The following is a 19,416-nucleotide window of genomic DNA, read 5'->3' on the forward strand; positions in this document are numbered from 1 at the left end:
TGCGGAGCGGAGGCGGCTTTGCAGAGGCTTCCCCAACGCGGCTGGGCGCCGGCGGCGGCGCGGGGCAGGCTCGGTTGCGGCTGCCGGCGGCGGGGGTGTCTCGGCCGAGCGCGGCTTGAGGCGCAGGGCAGGGGGGGTCCCCGGCCGCGGGCTGCGTGGGCGGCTCGGGTCGCCCTCCCCGGGCGTGCGGAGCCTGCGGCGCAGTTGGCAGCTCCGCGCTCACTTCGAAGCGCCCAGGCTCGGAGCGCGGCCGGCCCCATCCCGCCCCCTCGGCTCTCTATGTGAGGCTCCCGGATGGCGATAGACCGGCGACGCGAAGCGGCCGGCGGAGGCCGGCAGCTGCCCGAGGAGAACGGGTCCCTGCCGGCTGGGGAGGCGGGCTCGGCAGCCGCAGCGGCGCCGGCGGTGGCTCCCCCCGCGGCCGCGGAGATCCAGACCCTGCCGCCGCCGCCGCCTGCCGGCGGCTCCTGCAGCCCCCTGCTGCTGGACTACGATGGCTCCGTGCTGCCTTTCCTCGGCGGGCTGGGCGGCGGGTACCAGAGGACCCTGGTGCTGCTCACTTGGATCCCGGCCCTTTTCATCGGCTTCAGCCAGTTCTCGGACTCCTTCCTGCTGGACCAGCCGGACTTCTGGTGCCGGGAGGCGGACGGGCAGGGCAACGGGACGGGCCACTTGACCCGGGGCCCCGCGAACCACAGCCAGAGCGGCATAGGCGGGATGCTGGGGGCCCCGGCGCTGCCCACCCCACCGCCGGGAGACAACGCCAGCCAATGCCACTGCCACGAGTGGCAGTACCGGATCAGAGCCGGCCTCGTCCAGAACGTCGTGAGCAAGGTAAGGAGCAGGGGGGGCTCCCCCGGGCATCGCCCCCTCCCGCGGCGCCGCCCCCGCACTGCGCCCCTGGCCACTCTGCTCCAGGGCTGCTGGCTTATTGGCAGTCCTTAATTTGTGCCGGGTCTGAGCCCCCACACCTCTAGGCTTGGCCGTTCGTAGCCCTCGCCCCTGTGGGCTTGTTGCCTCAGTTATGAAAGTAAAAAAATTGCTTGAGCCCCAGCACCTGATTGCTTGAGCCTTGACACCTCTTTCATTACAAATTAAGTATTGCTTATTTGTCCCTCCAAGCAGGGGCGCTGGAACAATTTGTATAGTGGGGATGCCTAGAGCCATTGAACCAAACTGTAAACACTGAAAATGATGGAAACCACTTAAAGCCAGGGGGTGCCAGAGCACCCCTAGTTCCAGTACTTTTGCCTCCAAGCTCATTAACACAAGCCCGCCTGACAACTGCATGGGCTGAGGGGCTACAGAAGCTAGAGGACAAAATATGCAAGGTGGGTTTGAGTGTGGAGTCCTTCCCCCAGGGGAGGAGGGACACCCCACTTAAACTTGTGCTCAGACATCTAGGAAGGAAAGCAGGCCAGGTGGCAACTAGCTGGTGTCTGGGTCACATGCTTCTGAACCCTTATCTACTTCCTGAATGCCAGATTCTTTATAGGTTTGTTTTTCTAATGGGACTGGCATGAACAAGATATATTACCGGCAGGTGTTGGTCAGAAGTTACACCCAGCTGTGTCATTGAACCTGAATCCTTAACTTGCAACAACTCTTGTTAATGTAATTCTGGGCCTCTCATAAACACAATTGTCAGTATTGCCAATTTTTGTGGCTGTTTTGAACATGCATATACACATATACATATATACAACCTGAAGAATAGGTTGGCACCACTGGGCTTGTCATGAAGCATTTGAACCCACACATCCAGAAGCAAAAGCAATCAATAACCCATTAGCCAGCTAGCCTTGAATAAATCCCATGCTTTGTATCCTGATGTACTCTTTGAACTAATGTATTTAAAACCCAGCCGCTTTTTTCCTTTCCTCCTCTTTCCTACCTACTCCAATATTATTCTAGACTTCTGTCTCAGGTTTATGTTTGAATGCATTTTTGTTACTACATTACAAAGTCTTGAGAGACAAGAAATAGGACATGGGGTCTACAGTCAGTGGCTGTTTTACTGATATACTCATCTAATCTTCACAGTTTTCAGTGCTAGCACTAATCTCTCAAGAACTACAAATCCATTGGGCTAATGAAAAGACTATTTTAAAATAAAACCTTTCTACAGTTGTATCATGGTTGTCAGCAAACAGCAAAAAGAAAACACTTCTGAACAGAGAACCTCAATCATTACACAGGCTGCCCCTGTACCAATACAGCATACTAAGTAGATCAGTTTTAGATTACACAACAAAAGCTGTTGAGGGTGGCAGTGAGGAACACAGATTTGAGAATCACACGAGTGGTATGCACTGTGAAATATAAGTATTTCTTTTTGGCAATGTACTTAGTGAAGGAATAAAGGGAGACACATGCATTTTAGGTATAGAAATCATTCTAATCAAAAGGAAAAATGTATACTGCTTGCTTTGTATTGCATAAAGTAATCCTGTAAATCATAAATGTGGTTTATAGTTAAAGCTACAATGAACTGTCAGTATTTCCATATATGCTAATTAGCATATGTATAGCATATGTATAACTTTGCCGTTACACGTGATGAATTTTTAATATATGTTTGTTATTTACATTAGTGGTGCAAAAGTCTTTTTTGTACCATCTGTATACAATTCATTGATATTAGTAAACAACTGTAGTTCATGAGATATAAAACAAAAATGTTACATCATGAGAGTTCCCTTAATCTCAAACCCCCAAAGCTCAGCAAAAATTAGTTCTCACATGGGAACTCTGTTTGGATTAACTGTGCTGCATTGCTTTCCACAGCTAGACATGCAGTAATCAAGTGACCAGTCTCGTTGCTCTTTCTTGCAGCCAGCACAGGCTCATATCAGTTATTGGAAAGCATTTCAGTTTTTCAGCATGTCCCTCAAAGTGTACATGGTGTGAAAAAATCAACCAGATATAGAGCAAGCAAATAAACCCCAGAAAAATTCACAAGCACAATGGGTCAAAAATCTGTCATATTCCCTCTGCAAAGATGAACACACACACACTGAATTTAGTGTTATGTGATATAAAACTGCAAATCTGAAATTCAGTGTTTGGTGGGGACAGATTTTCTTCTGTTATGACTGGAGACTGAGCTATGCATATGTTCTAGGGCAGTAGTTTTCATCCTGTGGTCCATGGATCCCCAGGGGTCTGCAGACTGTGTCTAAGATTTCCAAAGGGGGTCACACCTCCATCTGAAATTTTTTAGGGGTCCACAAATGAAAAAAGGTTGAAAACCACTGCTCTTGGGCAGTGGTTCTCAACCAGGGGTACACATACCCTTGGGGATACGCAGAGGTCTTCCAGGGGGCACATCAACTCATCCTTATGTTTGCCTGGTTTTACAACAGGCTACATAAAAAGCACTAGTGAAGTCAGTACAGACTAAAATTTCATACAATGACTTGTTTATACAGCTCTATATAGTATACACTGAAATGTAAGTACAATATTTGTATTCCAATTGATTTATTTTATAATTATATGGTAAAAATGAGAATGTAAGCAATTTTTCAGTAATTGTGTGCTGGGACACTTTTGTATTTTTATGTCTGATTTTGTAAGTGTCATAAAAATAAAGGGAAGGGTAACCACCTTTCTGTGTACAGTGCTATAAAATCCCTCCTGGCCAGAGGCAAAACCCTTTCACCTGTAAAGGGTTAAGAAGCTAAGATAACCTCGCTGGCACCTGACCAATGAGGAGACAAGATTGTTTCCCCCCCTCCGGATTTGAAAGTAAGGGTTTGTCTGTCTGTCTGTGTGATGCTTTTGCCGGGAACAGATCAGGAATTCAGTCTCAGAACTTCTGTTAGTTAGTAAGTAATCTAGCTAGAAATGTGTTAGATTTCCTTTTGTTTAATGGCTGGTAAAATGTTCTGGATGGAATGTATATTCTTGTTTTTGTGTCTTAAGGTTTTGCCTAGGGGGATTCTCTATGTTTTGAATCTGATTACCCTATAAGCTATTTTCCATCCTGATTTTACAGAGGTGATTCTTTTACCTTTTCTTTAATTAAAATTCTTCTTTTAAGAACCTGATTGATTTTTCATTGTTCTTTAGATCCAAGGGTTTGGGTCTGTGTTCACTTGTACAAATTGGTGAGGATTTTTATCAAGCCTTCCCCAGGAAAGGGGGTGTAGGGCTTGGGGGGATGTTTTGGGGGAAGACGTCTCCAAGTGGGCTCTTTCCCTGTTCTTTGTTTAACACGCTTGGTGGTGGGAGCATACAGTTCAAGGACAAGACAAAGTTTGTACCTTGGGGAAGTTTTTAACCTAAGCTCGTAAAAATAAGCTTAGGGGGTCTTTCATGCAGGTCCCCCACATCTGTACCCCAGAGTTCAGAGTGGGGAAGGAACCTTGACAGTAAGCAAGCAAGTGAAGTGAAACTTGGGGATATGCAAGACAAATCAGACTCCTGAAAGGGGTTCAGTAGTCTGGAAAGGTTGAGAACCACTGTTCTTATGCCTAAAGCAGGGAGATAGCAATCCTAAAATACTGTGTCTGTGTGTGTATAAAACCTTATTGTGACGTTGACAATAAAAAGAGCAGAGAGCATTACTCCTTCATCCTGTAGGCTATAGCTGTGTTTTAAAAAATGCATTCCTTGGAACAATTTAGCACATAGGGCAAATCGATTTTAATGGATAAATAAACAGCTACGGTCTCTGCTGTCTTTTTTAATAAAAAAAAAAAAAAACTTTAACAGACTTCAGAGGGTTTTTTTAAGTATAGTTTTTATTTTTGGTGTGTTTGCTTCTTAAAACTTGGCAGATCTTTCCCACTAAGCTGTAATACTATATAATTACAATTATAGCATTTTCTAAAAGTCAGGATGCCTCTTCAGTTTTGGTTTATTACAAAGGAATGGGGAAAACATGCACACAACAAAGCATCATTTCACCCTGGCTCAAGTTTTCTCAGGTGAATCCATGGGAGTTTTGTCACTGATGTAACTGGGAGCAGGACTGGGCCATAACTGCTAATTCCCATATAGGTATTCCAGCTTCCTTTGTAAAATGGAGCTGCACTGACTTATTCAGAAAGATGGATGCTCAGGTCTCCCTCTTTCTCCCTCCTCTCCCCCACTAAATAAACTTGTTCTTATTACGCAATGTTCCGATCTATCTAAATAGGGTTTTATGTAATGTATCTTGGACTAATATACACTCAGCTGTGTGATAGCCAGGGGTTATATTGAAACTGCACACAGAGAGCCAAAAAAGCGTAAATCAAAAAGGCACTTTAACTCGGCCAGTATATCCTCTGTTTTTAATCTGCATTGCTCCCAGGTAATAGAGGAAGAAAAGTGAGCTCTGTCACGTTCACCTACAATATCTCAACTGTAAAATTCTTCATGTTTTTTGGTGCAAAGTGTGTTTTGTTGCTTTCTACTTCTTTTGTGTGTGGGTTTGGAATGTCACCTTCCTTTGTTCTTCTCTGGCAGGCAGTTGTCCATTAATTAAATGGGTCACTTGAACTAGCTTCCCACCCTCTCTCCTCCCAGTACCCTTCAACAGACTGTAGCCTCTTGCCCAATGTTATACCTGGGACTTGCGGGGTTGAGGTCTTGTCACTTTCAGCACAGCTTTTCAGGGTATCCATTTCTGCCTCTTCTTGGGTCTTTGTTGGTTGTAGTGTTGAGTTAGCTGGTTGATTAATCTGCAGCAGAATGTTGGTTTCCTGGGGCCATGCATCATTCCTTGCCTTTCTGATATTTTTCAAGAAAGGCAAAGCTGCTCCAGGCGTGAACGAAGCACTGAGTTCTTGACTGAGTTATAGGGGGAGCTGCTTTTGAAAGTGCTGTCAGTCATGAGGAGCTGGAATCAGTAAAAAGGACCACACCGTTTATTATTTAATATTGTTGAAATAATTACAAAGAAGCAGCTAACTACATAATTCAACCACAAGAATCTCAGTGGCCATATTAAATCACAGATCTGGCTTACTGTCCTGATTCAGTGCATAAATCATGGACCTCGGCATGGTACTTAAATGAATCTTCTTCTCTAGATGTATTTATGTATTATTACAGTTAAATGTTACTTTGAGAACTTGGACTTGTCTTGTTTGTTTTTCTCACACGATTCACTTGTCTTGCCTAGATATCAGATGCAAATTTAGATGAGGGTACTTCCTGTTCATAAATGTCCTGGGCTGAATAAATTCTTGAGACAAAAAAAGTATCAGTAATGATCGTATCCACCTTGGTACTTTTATGTGGTACTTTTCATCTCTAGGGCTATGTCTACACTACTGCGGTAAGTCAACCTACGCTATGCAACTCCAGCTACATACCTTAGGTTGAGTTACCATGGGGTCTACACCGCGGGGGTCGATAGGAGAAAATCTCCCATCAACTTACCTTACTCTTCTCATCTGGGGTAGAGTACAGGGGTCGACTGGAGAGTGATCTGCAATCAATTTGGTGGGTCTACTAGACCCGCTAAATCGACCGCTGGTGGATCGATCTCAGAACGTTGATCCCCACTGTAGTGTGGACCTGCCCTCAATCTCAAAGCACTTTCCAAAGGAAGTAAGTAGTATTACTCCTTTCAAGCTGTCTGGCTTTCCCAGTTAATCTGGTTAGGAGAATAGGCATCTGCTTATCCAATGCGATATAGTGCATCCTACATTGTCACTCAGGGCATGGCTACACTGGAAACTTCAAAGCACTGTCGTGGGAATGCTCCTTTGGCAGCGCTCTGAAGTGCGAGTGTGGTCACGCGTGAGTGCTGGCAGAGAGCTCTCCCAGCGCCCCTGGTAATCCCACCTCCATGGGGGGATTAGCTCCGAGTTCTGGGAGCTTGTCTACACTGTCGCTTTAAAGCGCTCAGACTTGCTGCGCTCAGGGGAGTGATTTTTCACACCCCTGAGCCAGCAAGTTAGAGCGCTATAAAATGTAAGTGTAGACAAGCCCTGTGATGTGGACAGATATACTCTTCTATACAGTCAGTTTCTTTATAAATTGGGAAAACATTTTCCCACTCCCTTGTGTAGTGGAGGATGTACGCACTGGCTGGGGAAGCTGCTTTTGCCCTTCCATGAACTTCTAGCTGCCTCGTGTATGCCCTGTTCTCAGCTTCCAGTTGATCCATGCCTCTTTGTTCTGCTTTCTCCTCAACTTCTTCATTGGCCTTGTGCCTTTGATAGGCTCTCTCCTTGTTGGTCTTGACAGTGTCCTGGGCTGCCTCGGTCTCCTTGATCCGCAGTTCTGCCATCTGTCTCTGGTGCTCGTGTTTTTCCTGGGCTGCCAGGTGATGAACTCAGGCCTGTTCCACTGCAGTGTTTTCCTCTGTGGTGCCTGCCTCTGCGGTGTCTGAGGCAGGAGGGTCCTTGGACGCCGGGTCAAAAGTTATGAGAAAAGCTCTTAGCACCTGAACTGGGATTTACTTTTTGTGGGATATTCCCCTCTCTTTACATAACTGTTCAAGTCTTTTCTATCAAGACCATCCTATGACTGGGTTCAATCACTGTGTCTCTTCTTTAGCCTTTAAAAACTCTCAATGTCAAGTTTAAACTTTTAACAGTGCTGGGTTATGATCTATAAACCCAGTTGACGTGTGGCATATGAATCCTGCCAAGGTTATGCCAGTGTCAAGTTGTCTGGAATGGCTCAGGAGCATGAGCACCACCCTCAGGGCAGACTGTTAAGGAGAAGGGCACACACTCCAAATTGGTTTTGAGTTCTGTAATTAGATTTCACCAACCAGGTGTCAGGTGTGAATTCCTCAGGCACTACAACAGCCTCAACATGGAGTCACAGACACTCCTATCCATTTTGCCCAGGCAAGCTTGTCTTTGTGATAGATGGTGCCATACACCAAAAATCACAACAATTTTCAGATTTCTCCCTGTCCCAAAGGACAGGTCACTTACTCTAGTCACTTTACTCCTGGGGGACTTCTGCGCCAAAAAATTAAATTGACAAATTTTATTTGTCAAAATAACACTGCATAATCAGGCCAGTTCCAATTATTTTGGTAATTTATTTCAAAATACCTGTCAGCAAGTATTTCTGTAACAACACAAACACACAGAAAAATTGCCCCAGGAGTAGAGAGTTAAAGAAACCCCTATGACAACCCAGTTCTTGTTTCTCTGCCCCCTCCTACCCCCAGAGCCCAGCCGGGAAGCCAGACACTCACAACCCCTCCCCCCTCAGAGCCCAGCCATGCCCCACCCCCAGCCAATATACCCAAACCCCCTTCCCCCCCAGAGCCCAGCCGTGGGCCTCCCCAAACTAGATGCCCGCACCTCCTCCCCCCAGACTGCAGCTGTGGTCCCCCCAGCCCAGATAACTGCCCCCCTACCCCCCAGAGCCCAGGGATCCAGAGGGAGAAACAGCCTGCTGCTCCATCACAGGCTTGTGTGGAGTTTCGTGCACACTGCTGTCGTCTTCCCTCAGGGTTTTTGGGGAACTGCAGTTGCTGGGAACTCTCTACTCCCCCCATGCCCTGCAGTGTCTTCTATGTGTGAGCTGGCCTCTGCCAGGTCCAGCAGCCTCTTGTGGTGGCCAGCAGCACTGCAGCCCATTTCTAGGGGGTGGGGGGAGGAAATTGTGTGCAAAAAACATTAATTTCTGCAAAATTCTGCATTGCGCAGTGGCGCAGAATTTCCCCGGGAGTATCAGTTGGACCTTAGATCTCACACCAAAGAAAATACTTGTAGTTAATCTTATAATAGATTAACTAAAGATTTATTAACTAAGGAAAAGAAATTAGTTATTTAGAAGGTTATAACTGCTAAACATACACATACAAATGAGTTACCATCTTAGGTTCCAAAAGGTAATAGAGGCTGCTGTAATATGCAAGCCCTATATGTCCTCTAGGGCTAATCCAGTCTAGGGGTTCCCTTGCTTAGGCCTTCCCAAGCAACACAGAGATCCAGTTTCTTTCTGTCAGGGATTTTTATTCCCTTCCCCCAGAGTTCAAGCTGATGGGATGAGTCCTTGTGCACATCCACACCCATGAAGAGGAGAAGCAGCAGACAAACAAGTCTTTTGTCCTCTGATGTTCTACAATGATTTGTCTGGTGTCTATGGGCCATCTTTTGTTGGGCAGGAGATAACGCTTCCTGTGACAAACTAGTATGTAACACTTGCTAATGCTTTTCTCCTGACTGGGGGGGTGTGTGTGTGTGTGTGTGTGTGTTACAGTTTGAGCAAACACTTTTACAATTACAGAGCAAACACTTAAATATTACCTTATAACACAGGATGCAGATATTATAAGTGAGATTAATGCATCTTACAGACCAAACACTAAGCATATTTTTATAAACCAAATAGCTATTTTACTAATCCTAACACACAGGTGATCCAAACTGGTTTCCAGCTGTGCCTTTTTAAATATTCAAGTGATGCCTAGAGGCCTTGGCAGGAGCTAGCACCTGGTCTACCTGCATCACTACCCCCATTTTACAAATGGGGAAACTAAGGCACAGAACACTGACATGATTTGCTTAAGGTCACCATAGCATTAAGGAGGAATGCTGTGGCATTACTACAGTGAAGTGAAATAGTTTAGAGACCATGACTTTTTCTTTTTCTTTTTTTCTTTTTTCAGTCAGATGAAATAAGTTGAAGCTGCCAAGTCTGTGAATGTATCAAGGGGTGGTGAGTTCTGAGAACCAATAGCAAATCAGTCCAGGGATTTAGGTGATGTATAGCTACTTAGGGCAATGTGCCAATAAAAAGAGGCAGCTGCAGAGTTTGGGGAGCTCCAAAAGGAGTTTGGAATTAGCTCTCTTCTCTTTAAAGCCTGGATCTATTAATCTTCTGGGCGCTCTGCAAAGCCTATCTTTAATCCCACAGCTCTGGGGATAGAACTGAGGTAATGTGAAGGTTTAACCTATGTTTTGTTAGGTTTTTTTTTTTTTTTTTAGTTTTTGTTGCCCTTCTCTGTACTTTTTCCAATTCTAATATCTTTTTTGTGGTGGGTTTTTTGACCAGAACTGCAACCAGTATTCAAGGTGTGGGTATATCATGGATTTATATAGTGGCATTACAATATTTTCTGTTTTATTTTCTATCCCTCTCCTAAGGGTTCCCAACATTCTGTTCGCTTTTTTGACTGCCACTGCACATTGAACAGACGTTTTCAGAGAACTAGCCACAATCATTCTAAGATCTCCCTCTTGAGTGGTAACAGCTAATTTAGACCCCATAATTTTGCACATAGAGTGGGATTATGTTTTCCAATGTGCATTACTTTGCACTTATCAACATTGACTTTCATCTGCCATTTTGTTGCCCAGTCACCCAGTTTTGTGAGACCCCTTTGTAACTCTTCAATCAGCATTGGATTTAACTACTTTGAGTAATTTTGTTTCATCGGCAAACTTTTCCACCTCACTGTCTACCCCTTTTCCATATCATATATGAATATGTTGAACCGCAATGGTCCCAGTACAGATCCTTGGGGGAGCCCACTCTTTATCTCTCTCCACTGTGAAAACTGACCATTTATTCCTAAACTTTGTTTCCTGTTGTTTAACCAGTTACTGATCCCTGAGAGGACCACCTCTCATCCTGAAACTGCTTACTTTGCTTAAGAGCCTTTGGTGAGGGACCTTGTCAAAGGTTTTCTGAAAGTCCAAGTACACTATATCCACTGGATCACCCATGTCCATGTGTTTGTTGACCCCCCTCAAAGAATTGTAATAGATTGGTGAAGCATGATTTCCCTTTACAAAAGTTGTGTTGACTCTTCCCCAGCGTATTGTGTTCATCTATGTGTCTGATAATTCTGTTCTCTGCTATAGTTTCAATCAGTTTTCCTGGTAGTGAGGTTAGGCTTGCTGGCCTGTAATTGCCAGGATGGCCTCTGGAGCCTTTTTTTTTTTTTTTTTAAATTGGCCATTACATTAGCTACCCTTCAGTCATCTGGTACCAAGGGTGATTTAAGCAATAAGTTGCATAGCACAGTTAGTAGTTCTGCAATTTCATGTTTGAGTTGCTTCAGAACTCTTGGGTCAATACCATCTGGTGCTGGTGACACCTCAGTTCCTCAGATTTGTCACCTAAAAGGAATGACTCTGGTGTGGGAATCTCCCTCACATCCTCTGCAGTGAAGATCAATTTAAAGAATGCATTTAGCTTCTTCGCAATGGCCTTATCGTCCTTGAGTGCTCCTTTAATATCTGGATAGTCTAGTTGCGCCACTGATTGTTTTGTGGACTTCCTGTTTCCAATGTACTTAAAGAAAAATTTGCTGTTTAGTTTTTGTCTTTCGCTAGTTGCTCTTTTAAAAAAAAAAAAAAAATTTTTTTTTGGCCTAACTATATTTTTACACTTTACTTGCCAGAGTTTATGCTCCTTTCTATTTTTCTCAGTAGGATTTGACTTCCAGTTTTTAACGGATGTCTTTTTTAGTCTCTAACCACTTCTTTTACTCCGTTGTTTAGTTATGGTGACATTTTTTCGGTCCTCTTGCTGTTTTGTTTTTGTTTTTTTTAATTCGGGGCATATATTTAGTTTGAGCCTCTATTACAGTGCTTTTTAAAAGGTTTGTTTACTTCTTTAAAGAGTCAGTACCCAGCAGCTTGCCACATTAACTGACGTTAACAATTACTTCAATTCAAACACAATACTAGAATGGTGTAGATTAAAATAAAACAAGTTTATTAAATGGGACATAGTTTAAGTGATGCCAAGTAAAAGAAATAAAGGTAGAGATGGTTACAAGCAGATAAAAGTGAAAACATGGGTCTAACAGTCTAAAACTTAATCTAGCAAGGTATAGTCTTTGCTTAAGATGGTTTCTGTCAGCAATTATTCTTTGTCCAGCATGCCTGACTGTTTCTCAGCCAGGACCTTCCACAGAAGTACGAGGTGATGGTTTCCCTTATTGCTTTAGGTTCCTTATATTCCTAAATAATTGTCTTTGTTCTCAGAGTTAGGAAGGTCTCCTGGGGATTCAGTCTCCTGTGTCTCTCTGGGGTGCAAGAGCCATTTTAATTCTCATTTTTTCCTCTCTCTCTCAAGTTCAGGCTCGAGACAGCCCTTGCTGGTTTGTTTGATAGCTTTGTTTATAGCTAATATGTAAATTGCGGTAAACCCACATTCCTTTGTCTAGAACAGACCTGTTTATTACCTTTACCTAGGTTAGGCTGTCATCTTAAACATGTTCTAGTAACATTATATAGAGGGAATTCATAACTTCACAAATAAGTTTAGCATGCATTTTACAATGATATTAATGACCAGCGTACTATTAGTTTTCAAATGATGCCTCACAAGGCATATTTTGTACAAACATCATTGCAGTAATGTGTAGGTGTGAATACCTGGGTGCTTAGCGTCACACAGTTCCAGGAGACTGTCACAGGGGTGCTCAACACCTTGCAGGATTGAGCCTTTTCATACCTGAGGAAAACAAGGTGTGCTTTGCAGCATGCCCAGATAACTGACTAATATGGACTCAGGCAAGCTGGGTGGGGAGAGAATGGGTGTTTGAGCACAGAATGGTGGGGAAGGAACTGAGTTCCAAAGCTTGAAGGCATCTCACGAGAAACCTCTGCCAGCATGTCCTTCCTTATTAAAGTGAGGGTAGTTGGTACAGTCATCCATACTACTGTCAATTGCAGTAGTTTCACATCAGGTGAGCCTTCATATAACAATGTTACAAATCACTTACTGCCTTTATAGGGTATAACACCTTGCTCGCCACCCAGAAAATAATCAGCAGTTGGCACAGATGTGAAGCACAGGTGTCATATGCTCTCTATAATACATTATCCTGCACCCACTTCGTATCTGAATAGTTTCAATGTACAGACCCATTTATAGTTATCTCGATGTGATAAAGACATATAGTAGGTGATGGCACCAAGGTGTACTCATACAAAAGAAATGATCACCATGTCCTTTCCAACTACAGATGGAAAAAATATATTTTTGGCCAGTGCTGCTCTCTGAGTATTCAGAAGCAGACCAAGATCTGATAAAATATCTAAATTACAAACTTACTTTGCAAAAGATGAGTTCACTTCTTTAGTCAAGAAATGCGGATATAATATATGCCACTTCTGGCTGCATCCTTCAAACTGCCAGTGTTATCTCAGTCTTGTCAGGGTCAACTCTCAGACAGCTAGCCCTCATCCAGCCTCTTAAAGACATGGGTTCATTGTTTCCGCTGCATGAGCTGGGTCAGAAGTGATACAAATGAAAAATAATTTCTGTTCCAGCTTACGCCTTCACATATCACAAGAACATGAAATTAATAGGCAGCAGGTTTAAAACAAACAAAAGGAATTTCACACAATGCACAGTCAGCCTGTGGAACTATTTGCCAGGGGAAGTTGTGAAGGCCAAAACTATAACATGGGTCAAAAAAGAACTAGATAAGTTCAGGTAGGATAGGTCTATCAATGGCTATTAGCAAGGATGGTCACGGATGCAAAACCATGCTCTGGGAGTCCCTAGCCTCTGTGTGTCCGAAGCTGGGAGTGGACAACCTGGGATGGATCACTCGATGATTGCCTGTTCTGTTCATTCCCTCTAAAGCACCTGGCATTGGCCACTGTCAGAAGACAGGACACTGGGCTAGATGGACCATTTGTTTGACCCAGTATGGCTGTTCTTATGTTACCTACATATTAAATATGCCTTCTCTCTTCCCCCCCCCCCCCCCCCCCCGCCAGTTCAGCAGCCTCACATGCACATTGAGTAGGAAGAGTGACAAAACAAGTTCCTGCAGTACACAGGATGAGTTCCAAAATTACTCTGAGACACCTTGAGGAAAGTAAGAATGACCATTCATTCCTGTGGAGGGGGTGCAGATGTGTCAACAAAACCTTACATTTAGAGTTACCCAAAACAGTTGACAGATTGAGAAGAATTGGTATGGGTGCTGCTTTGTGCAGTTTGATACTTTGACTTTAGATGTGTTCACAATCATAGTTGAATTCCCACCAGATCTTTCCAGAAAAGTTTATGTAAAAACAGCTTTTATAGCAAGTACTGCCGCAGAGGAAAGGCTTAAAATATATATTTTTCTTTTACAACAAATGAATTTTAAAACTACAAAACACTGTGCATACTCTGAGAATTTTCAAGCCATCATGAGCAATTCACACACAGAATTAAATAATCTCTTAAACTTGTTTCAACTAGAGGGCATGTGGAGAGTCAAGGACCAGGCTAAATCCACAAATCTCCTTTTATTAGAGATTTGAGGAGATAGCAAAATTGCATGCTCTGAAGATTTTCTGGAATTACTGCTGGAGATTAAATGTGGGGATTCAGTGTCTTTCCTCACAGTTGTTCTATTATTGGTCATCAAGGTACTAACATAGGAAACACTCAAAAAGCAATAGTGATTTGTAATGATGGATCAAATTAAAGTGTGGGATTTGGCAAATGAGGCAAATCACGAGGGTGGTTATTTTGTGTGTCCAGAAATTTCAGAATTACGAAGATGTTGATGGAGAATTCTGTATAAATATAAACAACGAATTATTTTGTGTTTGGTGTTGAAATCGTGCATAATTATTTGGCTGAACTACAAATACTTGTTGGTGAGCTAATGTACCATATTTGTTTTTTTGACTTTGGCTGTTTTGGGATCGAAATATTTTTAAATGGTCAGTCTGGGAAATACAGAATTAAACTTTTAATCTAATGCTGCCATTAGAAATCAGGGAAATCAAGAGACTTGTATGTCTAATGCAGATTAGTATAATTTTTTTCCAGTTATATAAATTAAAATTTGTTGGCTGGCCTACGTCCTCAATATAAAATACTTCATACCTGAGAATCATGACTTTAACGTACCATAAATAAAGCTTGTAGTATTTATGATGGATTTTTGCTAGTATTAGTTTAATTCTTCTCTTCCATATAACATGTTGAAATCTCTCTTCAATCTATTTAGACTTGATATAGATTCTTTCATACAATTTATATCTTTGTGTGAGACCTGGTGTTTGCTGGACCAGCTCCTTAGTTTGCTCTAAAAATCAGGTGGAATATTTTGATCTTTTCCTGGAATTAAGCAAGAACACTTTAAAAGTATTGGTAACAATTTTTGGTTCTGTCTTTGGGGGTCCTCAATAGTTTTCCTCCACTCCCTTTCTCTACTCTCCTTCATTCCAAAAGCTGTAATCTGCAAAATACGAGAGTTGTCAATTCTTTGGGTCATAGTGGTGAGAGACACTTAAAGGATGAAATAGAAGGCATCAGTTGGACACTCTGACGTTCAAAAGGTCAAGCACTTCTCATCATGAATGTTAAGTGTGAAAATAGATCAAAGCCTTACATTACAATTGACGATTCCAATCTTCCTACTAGTATTGCCCATCTTTCTTTTGAAAGAAGGACATGTTTTTGAGAGCACTTCTGAGAGCCCACTGTAAGAGAGCAAACCAGTTTCTATTCCACTCCAACCCTATCTAGGTTGTGAATGTATGGATTCACTAAGCATTCAGTTGTCTGAAAAATGCTTGCATTCAAAGTGTTAAAAACTTGTTCAGCAATCGGATGAAAAGAGTGTTAATATGTAACTAAAACGTTTGCGCTTTAAATGGTAAGGCTCTCTTTATGATTGTTAAACTGCTATTAAAACAGGTCTGAAAACTTGTTTAACGTTATACCCAGTTGTCACAGAGCCAGTGCCACAAAAATGTTTTGTTTAGAACAATGGTCATCAGCAGCTGAAAACTTAGCAATGACAATTGTAAAACATTGTTTTCCAGTACCTTTCACAGTTGATTCCTGGTGATACATGCTTTTGCTCCCAGAAATTTCATGGTGCTGGGATGAGGGAATTGGCTAAAGTTGTCTTTAAAAAAAAAAAAAAGAAAAAGAAAAAAAATTGATGTAAGGATAAATCAGTTTTGTGATACTAGAGTGTCATTTTCATCTGAAAAAAACTGTAATATTAAAGATGCATGATTACAGCACAAAAAGACTGGATTTCTTTTCATGGGGGAATAGGCTAAGGGTTAGAGGTACTTTTCCCCTTGTGTTTTTTCAACTGATTGCTCCCTGTGCCATGAGGGGAAATAACTAAAGAGGAAGTAGTCATCTTAGAAACTCAGTGTTCAGTTATTTGTGCAACACAGTTTACATCCTTTGTTTTTGTAAATGTCCTAGATAAGATACGATACGCACAGAAGAATTCACATAAATGAAGAATTCCACTGAACTTAAAAGAACACAGTAGCCTCTGGCCTAATGGAAAAAGAGCAATGTTCAGTGCTGCTGCGTAGAAGGAGCCATGGGTTCAGGAAGTAAATGGCATCTGTTTACTTTCTGGGCTGGTAGCGATTATACAGATCATAAAGAAAATGGCAAACTTGTGCCTTGATCTTGCTAGCACTTATGTACGTGCTTAGCTTTTAGGCATGCATGTGAGTGTTTGCAGGATTGGGGGAGTTTAGGAGAAGCACACAGTATTGCTGACCTTAAGCATTCAAAAATCATGAGTAGGGCACTAAACAATCATGAAATTAGCTTAAGAAACGTGATTTTAAAAGATTTTTTGATGGTTTTTATTTTCCTTCTGGATTTAGGTTTAACATTTTCGAGATTTTCTCCGGAAGTATGTGAACTAGAGAAGTGCCTTTTTTTTTCTTTTCTTTTTTTTTTTTTTTTTTACCAAAAGTAATGTCTCCGATCTTCACAAAATCACAGCTTGGGCTTTAAGAAAAATACCAAATATTACGAAACTTGGATTGAGATCAGATGGCAAAATACTGTACAGTACTTTTGGGGGAATCGGAGCACAGGTTTCTGATGTTCATGGAAACTGAAGGCAAAATGATTGTAAGTGACTGTAATGGGATCGAACCTGGGACCTCTGAAGCTAAATGCATGAGCTAAAAGCCACATGGCTCTTAGCTAAGGCTATAGAGCAGATTTATTAATCTCTCTCTAAGTGGTCTCGGTGTCCCTAGATGGGACAGAACACCACACCCAGGAGGTGTGTGGGTTACAACTGTTTGTAGGCATCATGACAGATCTCCCAGGGCTTTGATGTTAGGCCAAGATCGTGTTGACTTTATTGAGGTGAAAAAGAGACTCTGATCCCATCAACTGAAGGGCAAGTAATCTGGAAGTGGAAGTCTCATATTTTTGGGATGGGTGAATTCTAAGATGCCTGGAGGTAAAGGCATATCCCTGTCTCCAAAAATAAACAGGAGGTGAGAGAGAAGTGGGAGGTTGATGATGCTAGTATTATTAATTTAATCCCTTTAAGCAGTTAGAGAACTGTTTGCGGGACATATGATTAACAAATCAATATTAGCAATGATTGTGTAATTAGTAAACTTCCTTCCTTGTTTTTCATAAAAAGCATGCCAAATCTGTTATCAAATGTATGTACCTCTTACTGGGGCTCAGGAGCAACAAAGCTGCTAATAATGTTAGCTGTTCCTGATAAAACTGAAACCTAAGAGTAGCTGATCTTTAGTGTCATAGTACTAGAATTTCAGAAACTTTTACATGCCTGAGATCTTGCTGGGATGGTCAGTGGATTGTTTGAGGATTTTTCAACAGCATAGGTTTCCAAGATACTGATGATGGAGTTATCAGGGGGTTAATTTTTATAAACTTCCCAGTGTAATTGGCATAGCCATGGAGCAAAGGTATTTTTCCTGATGGCTCAAGAGGAAGAAAAGGCTTACTGTATTAAAGTATAGACAGGAATTCCACTTCTGTTGTTAGCTGTTAACTTTAAACTTTGTGTGTAGAACTTGTATGGGATGTAGTAGAATGTACTAGGTTGGGGTGTGACATTATGCCCCATATCAGGGGTGGCCAACCTGAGGCTCCAGAGCTGCATGTGGCTCTTCGGAAGTTAATATGCGGCTCCTTGCATAGGTGCTGACTCTGGGGCTGGAGCTACAGGTGCCAACTTTCCACTGCTCAGGCCCTGCCCCCACTTCATCCCTTACCCCAAGGCCCCCGCCCCTTCCTGCCCCCTCCCCTGAGCCTGCTGCACCCTTACTCCTCCCTCCGCCATCCCAGAGCCTCCTGTACCCTGCGAAACAGCCGATCGCAGTGGGCAGGAGGCACAGGGAGGGAGGGGGAGGCACTGATGGGCAGGGCTGCCGGCGGGCAGGAGGTGCTGAGGGTGGTGGGGGCGGGGTTGGCTGATGGGGGCTGCTGATGTATTACTGTGGCTCTTTAGCAATGTACATTGGTAAATTCAGGCTCCTTCTCAGGCTCAGGTTGGCCACCCCTGCCCCATATCTTCATAGAAATATTATGATATTAATATGGCATAACTAAAATATGTTTTGTGCAAGATGGGGATCATGTGAGGTATCATTTACGGAATTATCAATATTCCTAACTTCAGATACAGTTGTAATTGTTACATATTTCTGTATGTGTATTTGGGCAACACCTAAACCAGAAAGTATGCAGTCAGCCTGGATGAGCCGTTAGGAAGGACAATAGGACTTTGAAGATACTAATCTCCATCTTTCCTGAGAAGTTTCCTGGGATGCTGCTTTGACACTGCAGGGTCATGTGATTGTGTCACCTGGTACAGGATACCATCTTGAAATGCTGGTACTCTTCCATAGGAAGGGGTTGGGGATCAAAACTGGGAAACAAAAGATTCCCGCCATATGCAAATCCTATTTAAGGCTGGGGAGTAAATTAATCTGGGCTCTTCTCCGCTGCCTCCCCGCCTAAGAATGAAAACTGCTGAGAACACCTTAAGGAACAAAGCTGGGGGAGGCAGGCACTGAATCCAGGAGAAAAAGGTCAGCCTGTAAAAGGAATTCCTGGAGATTTAAGCTGCAAGCAGTGTAGTTTTTACCTTCAAGAAACTTTGCAACCTGCTTGAAACAACATTTAGGGTGAGAAATTATTTGTAGCCAGTATTCCTGAGTGTATTAAGTTTAGTTTTCATGCTTTGTTTTATGTTCTCAGTAATCTGCTTTGTTCTGTTTGCTATCCCTTATAATCACTTAAAATTTACCTTTTGTAGTTAATAAACTTGGTTTTTGTTTACTTTGATACCTAGTTTGTGCAATTCTTAACTGGGGGAGGTGGGGAGAAAGTTGTGCATATCTTCCTCCACCTTGAGGGAGGGGGTGAATTTCATGAGCTTACGCTATACAGATCTCTATACAACACAAGACACTATAATTTTGGGTTTACACTCCAGAGGGGGTGTGCACTAGAGTGCTGGGCAATTCCCCGAGCTTAGTCTTCCCACACAGAGCTGATTGCAGACTGAGATTCTACAGCTGGGCGAGTCCCTACCTGTGTGTGTGCTGGAAGGGGGCTTGAGAGCCTGTCACAGCAGCACAGAGTAAGGGGAACTCAGGCTGGTGGGACAGGTGGGCTCAGTGGGACCCCAGCACATCAGGTGGCACCCCAGAAGGGGGGGGGTACAACCTGTCACATGAGGGTTCTGGGGAAATATAACGTTTTTTGTTTTGT

General features: G+C 42.9%; 1 protein-coding gene across 2 annotated transcripts in view; it reads left to right on the forward strand.

Moving 5' to 3' along the window:
- The first annotated feature begins 294 nt into the window (after nt 1-294).
- SLC22A23 (solute carrier family 22 member 23) overlaps nt 295-19,416 on the forward strand; it is a 161,805-nt gene continuing 142,683 nt past the window's right edge. For both annotated transcript variants that reach the window (XM_074944930.1, XM_074944931.1), the window contains exon 1: nt 295-834. In XM_074944930.1, coding sequence (XP_074801031.1) covers nt 295-834 — 540 coding nt within the window. The remainder of the gene's footprint in view (nt 835-19,416) is intronic.

This window comes from Natator depressus, chromosome 2, assembly GCF_965152275.1.
Source record: "Natator depressus isolate rNatDep1 chromosome 2, rNatDep2.hap1, whole genome shotgun sequence".
In the NCBI taxonomy this organism is placed as follows: domain Eukaryota; kingdom Metazoa; phylum Chordata; order Testudines; family Cheloniidae; genus Natator; species Natator depressus.